The 7,191-nt window shown below is 45.7% G+C and overlaps 1 protein-coding gene across 1 annotated transcript; it reads left to right on the top strand.

Annotated features, from left to right (window-relative positions):
* The first annotated feature begins 282 nt into the window (after positions 1-282).
* Positions 283-5,149, top strand: LOC109195011 (uncharacterized). Its single transcript, XM_019346393.1, has 4 exons — positions 283-910; positions 1,334-1,531; positions 2,181-2,654; positions 4,123-5,149. The coding sequence occupies exons 1-4, from the start codon at positions 283-285 to the stop codon at positions 4,644-4,646; spliced, it is 1,824 nt and encodes a 607-aa protein (XP_019201938.1). The 3' UTR covers positions 4,647-5,149.
* Positions 5,150-7,191: the final 2,042 nt, after the last annotated feature.

Raw genomic sequence — 7,191 nt, 5'->3', positions numbered from 1 at the left:
AAAACTGTTGTGGGCACCATAGAGCAAATTCAAGCTGTGTACCCAGCGACGGTTTTAGAGAAATCTGACCAGTGGTCCCCATTATTGGTGAATCAAGTGAATGCGGAGCGTGAGCAAATCCCTGACACCTCATGGGACCCACCAATTGACCTTACTTACCTGAGTGAATCCGAAAGAGAGGTAGTGCAAAAGATGCTCCGTGAGGAATGCTCTTCCTTTTCCAAATCAGATGATGATATTGGTTGTATCAACAAGTTGAAACTGAAGATATCATTGAAGGATATGGATCCTGTAGCACGCACTTACCTGTCAGTACAAAAGCCGCTATACAAAGAGATGAAAGAGTATCTGCACAACCTTATTGCACAAGGATCGGTCAAGAAATCCAACTCATCTTATGCCTCGCCCGTTGTCTGTGTGAGAAAGAAGGACGGCAGCTTACGTCTTTGTATAGATTACAGAGAACTAAACAAAAAGACTCATCCAGACAGACAACCAATCCCTCGAGTGCAGGACATTCTTGACAGTCTTGGCGGCAACTCATGGTTTTCGTTGTTAGACCAAGGCAAGGCCTACCATCAGGGCTTTATGGATGAAGGCAGCCGACCTTTAACTGCATTTGTGACACCATGGGGCCTGTACGAATGGATAAGGATTCCATTCGGGCTGATGAATGCACCCGCAGCCTTCCAACGCTGCATGGAAGAGTGTCTGGAAGAGGTGCGAGACAACATCTGTGTACCCTACCTTGATGACACCCTAGTGTACAGTCATTCATTTGATGATCATGTCAGTCATGTCAGAAAAGTGCTCCAGCTACTGAGGAAGTATGGGATCAAGCTTAAACCCAGCAAATGTGAATTATTCAAACACGAGGTTCGCTATCTAGGGAGAATTGTTTCAGCCGAAGGTAGCAAAATTGATGCAACTGTCTTGGGCTTGTTAAGTTACTATAGGCAGTACATACGGGACTTCTCCCATATTGCGGGTCCACTGTATAGCTTGTTGAAAAGCACAACAGAAGATAACAATGTACCCCAAAATCAGACAAACACAAAACAAGTCACAAGAAAGCGTAAAGGGGTTCCATCACACAAGTCAATTGTGTGGACTGAAGAACATCAGCGCATATTGGAACGACTAATAGACTGCCTAGTTGAGCCACCAGTCCTCGGGTTTCCAGATTTTTCTAAACCATTCATCCTCCACACCGATGCCTCAGCCCAAGGCCTCGGAGCAGTTCTATACCAACTACAAGGTAATAAACTCCGCGTGATTGCTTATGGCTCCCGGACATTGACTGCAGCTGAACGAAACTATCATCTCCACTCAGGAAAACTGGAGTTTCTCGCACTGAAGTGGGCTGTCACAGAGAAATTCAGAGATTATCTTTATTATGCGCCTACTTTCACTGTGTTCACTGACAATAACCCCCTCACCTACATCCTGTCAAGTGCCAAGCTAAATGCAACTGGATGTAGATGGGTGGCAGAGCTTGCAGACTTCCATTTCACCATCCGATATCGCCCAGGTAGAGAGAATGTGGATGCTGACAGTCTTTCAAGAATGCCTGTTGAGATAGAGGAAATGATGGAACAGTGTACAGAGGAAGTAGGTTCAGATTGTGTGGCAGCAATAACCCAAGTTGTGGAGACTCCAGATTTCAACTCACCAATGGTTTTCCCCATACTCACCCATCGCCAGTGTACATCAGTGAGTGAAGAACCACACAACCAATTTTCGGTTACAGAGATCAAACAAGCACAGCAAGACGATGAAAATATTGGCCCAATAATGCAGTGCAAAGTGAGGAATGAAAAGCCAAAGAGGCATGAATTTAATACACTAAGTGCCCAAAGCAAGTGTCTCCTGTGTGAATGGGAAAGACTTCATATTGATGAAGATGGTATTCTTCGCAGAAAAACGTCAACCAAGAGACAGCTTGTGTTGCCTGAAAAGTACAAAGAAACTGTACTGACAGTGTTGCATGATGAGATGGGTCATCAGGGCACTGATCGAACAACATCATTGATCAGAGATAGATTCTTTTGGCCTTACATGCAACAAGACATTGAACATTATGTGACAAAGACCTGCACTTGCCTGAAACAAAAGATACCATGTAAGGGCACCACTCACCAGTATTGTTACCACACAGCCATTTGAACTGGTGTCAATAGATTTGTGTAAGGGTGGTTACGAGTATATTTTGGTGATTGTTGACCACTTTACTCGTTTTGCACAGGCTTATGCCACCACCTCCAAGTCTGGCAAAACGGTTGCTGATCGCATCTTTAATGACTACGCCTTGAAGTTTGGACTGCCAGCACGGATACACCATGACCAAGGTGGTGAATTTGAGAACCAGCTCTTTGCCCAGCTGAAAAAGAACTGTGGCATATTGGGATCCCGAACTACACCATATCACCCACAAGGGAATGGACAAGTTGAACGGTTAAACCGGACGTTACTACAAATGTTGAGGACACTTACTGATAGGCAGAAGACAAGTTGGAAAGAGTCCTTAAACAAGCTTATCTACACCTATAACTGTACCAGAAGTGAGGTAACTGGGTTTTCTCCTTTCTACCTTCTCTTTGGAAGGTCCCCAAGGTTACCTATTGATCTGCTGTTTGGTCTCACCTCTGAGACAGGTGTGACCAAGTGGTCGGCGGGGTTATAAAAGAAATAATAAAATGACAACGCCACCTAGGGGAATTTCACCCCCAGGAAATATATGTTTAAGAAAAATAGATAAAAAGGAATAAAAGAGGCCGCACAGATTCAAGGATGCACACTGAGGCAGGTTGGCTCCAATATTAAAACAGTTTTATTTATAGTAAAAGAAATAAAGGATAAAATATTAGAAGAACAAAATGTAGCGTCTTTGTTGACAGTGTCCTAAAAGTACAATAAAATAATGATGGAACTTGGACTTACCAGCAGCCGTGGACCCAAAAGAAAATCACACGACAAAAAAAAGAGAATCACTGCAGCCCACCCAGTGCTGTACAACAGAAAGTGTGAAAACGACCCACCACCTGAGGTCCCAGGGCCACTGGCACGTCCTCCGTTCACTGAAATAAAACACAGAAAAATACGTTAAAGGAATAAAAGGGACACTGAGCGTCTGGCTCGCTACAGATCATAAAAAAACACACTTTAATAACTTTAATAAAAGAAATCGCACATGTACACACACACACACACACACACGAAGGCTTATGCCCCACGGGTCAAACTACCACTCGTGCTGGTAGTAATTGTCCAAGCCTCAATCGCAAGCCGGTCTGGCTCCCCACAGGCTGAGACCGGCAACTGAGGCGATTCAAAGTTCCCACCACGACACTCGGGCAGGAGGATCGCTTCAGCCCGATCACAGAAGTGTGGGTACAAGCAACAGTCCAAAAATAAAATAGAATAAAAACCAGGCGAACCAGGAAAAGGTAGGCCTACTTAATAAAACAAGATAAGACAAGATAAAACAATTCAAAACCAGACAAGACAAGACAGTAGGCTCCACCGAGGAGGAGCCCTCACAACAACGGCTAGGCAGGCGTCTTGATTCTTCAATTAAGGCTGTGCGAGTTGCCACGGAGGTGAAGGCAGCGATCAAACCCTAAAACAGATAAATGTAACCTTAGCCTGTGGTAGCTGTTAATGCTAATAAAAATAGTTTTAACGGCTTACCCCAGGACCGGAGGCGCTATACTCTCACTGGTGGGGATCACACGAGCACCTCTCTCCGCAACGCCGGAATAAAACAAACTGCCGCGCTACAACAGGCCGCAAAAACTATTACTATACATTCCAATACTGGGAGGGAATCTGAGGTTAAGCAAGAGCATACCTGTGGCTGTCATATGATCTACTCTTGCTGATCAGTCCGTCGCAGAGTACCAGCATTTACTGCTGCTTTGCGCTGAATGCATGGGAGGAATAATCCCATAAAGCTAAGCACCGGCTTAGCTTTATACCTGATGCCAGCCTGCAATCAATATGCAGGTGGGTTCCCAATTAACCTAGTTGTGCAGTGAGAGCGAGCGCAGGAGAGAGCGAGAGCAGTAGAGCGAGTGAGCGAGAGAGAGAAAAGAAAGGCGAGTAGCCCATCCGGCTACACAGGGAAAACAGACCACCGAACCTACATGGAGAAATGGACACGAGAAATGCAAGAGGCATATGACATAGTACGGGAGAATGCAAAGAAGTCAGCAGACAGGAGTAAAAAACATTATGATGGGAAAGTGAGAAGCTCTGTGTTATATCCTGGCGATCGTATCCTTGTCCGAAATCTGACCCCTAGAGGAGGAATGGGGAAGCTTCGTAATCACTGGGAACAGGACATCCATGTTGTCATCTGTCAAGTTGCAGAAGGCCTCCCCGTGTATGAGGTGAAACCAGAGCAAGGGAGGGGAAGGTCAAGAATCATGCACCGCAACCTGCTGCTGCCATGTGATTACTTACCCCTGGAAAGGCCACCAGAAGTATCACCGAAGCAAAAGAAAAGAAGGGTGAGGGAAACAGACACAGAACAGGTGAACCAGGAAGTGGAAGATGACGAGGAGGAATGGGGGTACTATTATGGGCCCGCAACACAGCCTCAAGTGCCCAGTACAGAGAGGGTCACAGAGCATGGTGATGGCTAGGAGAAACCAGAGGTCGGTGGTAATGGACCACTGGGTGAAGAAAGGCTCATGTTGTACACAGAGGAGCCTGAGACACAGGACGAAAACAGGCCACAGGAAGAAGACCATCGAGAGGAAGATGGACAAGTAGTTGGAGAGGTAATGGATGACACTCTAGCATCTCCACGCCCATGCTTGCCTGAAAGCAACAGAGAAGGGACCTATAGTTTGCCAAGGAGGGAGAGATGAGCCCCTAATGTTTTCACCTATGATCAGCTGGGTACTCCAACATGCTACAGTACAGTGTGTACAAACGAAATGCCCTACCAGTATCAGCCCATACAACACAGAGATGTTCAACCAATAACCATGTGGCCTAATTCCTTCCAAATTTGTCAGCCACTGTTCATGCAAAGATACTGAACAAAGAACAGACTTAAGACTCAGTGCAAAGAGGGAACTAAGATTAAAAATAACTGGATTTTGTGACATTTTGTTAACTTTTAGTTCATAAGAGATGTGATGTCGGGACGACTTCTAATTTTGCGGGGGAGTAGTCAAAGGAGTTTGCAAAGAAAAGCGTCTGGACTTCTTTGAGTTGCTTGAAGACGTTTCACCTCTCATCCGAGAAGCTTCTTCAGTTCTAAGGTCAAATGGCCGAGAGTCCCAGATTTAAACCCAGTGGGAGTATCCCCCCAAGGAGGGACAAAGGACCCCCTGGTGATCCTCTAATCACATGCGCCAAGGTGTGAAAGCGGGTGTGGGACCTAATCAGCCAGGGTTTCGGGTGAGCTCATTGTGAAACCTGGCCCCACCTTATCATGTGATTTCCTGAGGTCAGATGGCCCAGGATGTGAGTGGGCGTTAAGGCGTCTGGGGAGGGAACTCAAAACTGGATTATAGATGGCAGACAGTTGGTGTCGTAAACCACCGCCTCTGTTCAAAGATGGTCGCTCACAGTGGACATAGATGGCCTCTTCCACTCCTCTTTCAAACCATCTGTCCTCTCTGTCCAATATGTGAACATTGGCATCCTCGAAAGAGTGACCTTTATCCTTAAGATGCAGATGGACTGCTGAGTCTTGTCCTGTGGAGGTGGCTCTTCTATGTTGTGCCATGCGCTTGTGAAGTGGCTGTTTGGTCTCTCCAATGTAGAGGTCTGGGCATTCCTCACTGCACTGTACAGCATACACCACGTTGTTCAGTCTGTGTTTTGGAGTTTTGTCTTTCGGGTGAACCAGTTTGTGTCTGAGTGTGTTGCTGGGTCTGAAGTACACTGGGATGTCGTGCTTGGAGAAAACTCTCCTGAGTTTCTCTGATACACCGGCTACATAGGGGATGACAATGTTGTTGCGTCTGTCTTTCTTATCCTCCCTCGCTGGTGTCTGATCTTCTTTTCTGTGCCTCTTTGCTGACTTTATGAACGCCCAGTTAGGATAACCGCATGTTTTCAGTGCTTCCTTTACATGTGTGTGTTCCTTCTTTTTCCCTTCAGGCTTAGAGGGAACAAGTTCTGCCCGGTGGTGTAGGGTCCTAATTACTCCAAGTTTGTGTTCCAGAGGGTGATGGGAGTCAAAGAGGAGGTACTGGTCCGTGTGTGTGGGCTTCCGGTAAACTTCAATGTTGAGGTTGCCATTCTCTTCAATGTGCACAGCGCAGTCCAGGAAAGGCAAACAGTTATCCTTAGTGTCTTCCCTGGTGAACTTGATGTTTTTATCCACGGCGTTAATGTGCGCAGTGAAGGATTCCACTTCTTGTGTCTTGATTTTGACCCAGGTGTCGTCTACATATCTGTACCAGTGGCTGGGTACTCTCCCTTTAAAAGAGCCAAGAGCCTTTCTTTCCACTTCCTCCATGTAAAGGTTGGCTACAATAGGTGACACAGGGGAGCCCATGGCACAGCCATGTTTTTGTCTGTAGAAGCCTTCGTTGTATTTGAAGTATGTTGTGGTAAGGCAGAGGTCTAACAGTGTGCAAATCTGATCGGGTGTGAAGTTGGTCCTGTCTTCCAAGGAGCTGTCTTCTTGTAGTCGTTTTCTGACAGTCTCCACTGCTTCCGTGGAGAGCAACTCAAAGAAGTCCAGACGCTTTTCTTTGCAAACTCCTTTGACTATGATGACCTGGATGACTGAGAACTTTCACAGACATTTTGCGGGGGAGTGTGTGATAGATTGATTATTTGTTGAAGTTCATAATGGAGTAAAAAGTTGTGGTTAAAAGTTACTCAATTTATTATTCAATTTGTTTCAAATATGTATGTATAAACAAGAGTAAAAGAAGTCCCATCAAAGAGATGTAATGTAACACAAAACAGTTAAAAGAGTTCATGACTTTGTTCAAGCGGATAACAATCCTTAATGTGACTAGAACCTGTGTAAAATTCAATCTGTGATCTACTTGTCGAGCCTGGGGAATAATCCATGTGATTTAGTGATCATGATTGACTCGTTATGTCTGTCTCCCCGAAGGGGGAGCTCTGGCCACGATGCCTCATTCGCAATGAAGCTGCTGAAAGAGAAGCATCGTGTCTGAGCGTTGTCATTGACTTATCCCCTTTTCAGGTAAT

The sequence above is a fragment of the Oreochromis niloticus genome, linkage group LG17 (genome assembly GCF_001858045.2).
Source record: "Oreochromis niloticus isolate F11D_XX linkage group LG17, O_niloticus_UMD_NMBU, whole genome shotgun sequence".
Taxonomy (NCBI): domain Eukaryota; kingdom Metazoa; phylum Chordata; class Actinopteri; order Cichliformes; family Cichlidae; genus Oreochromis; species Oreochromis niloticus.
Note: the sequence above shows the minus strand (reverse complement) of the source record. Positions and strands in the feature narration are given on the sequence as shown.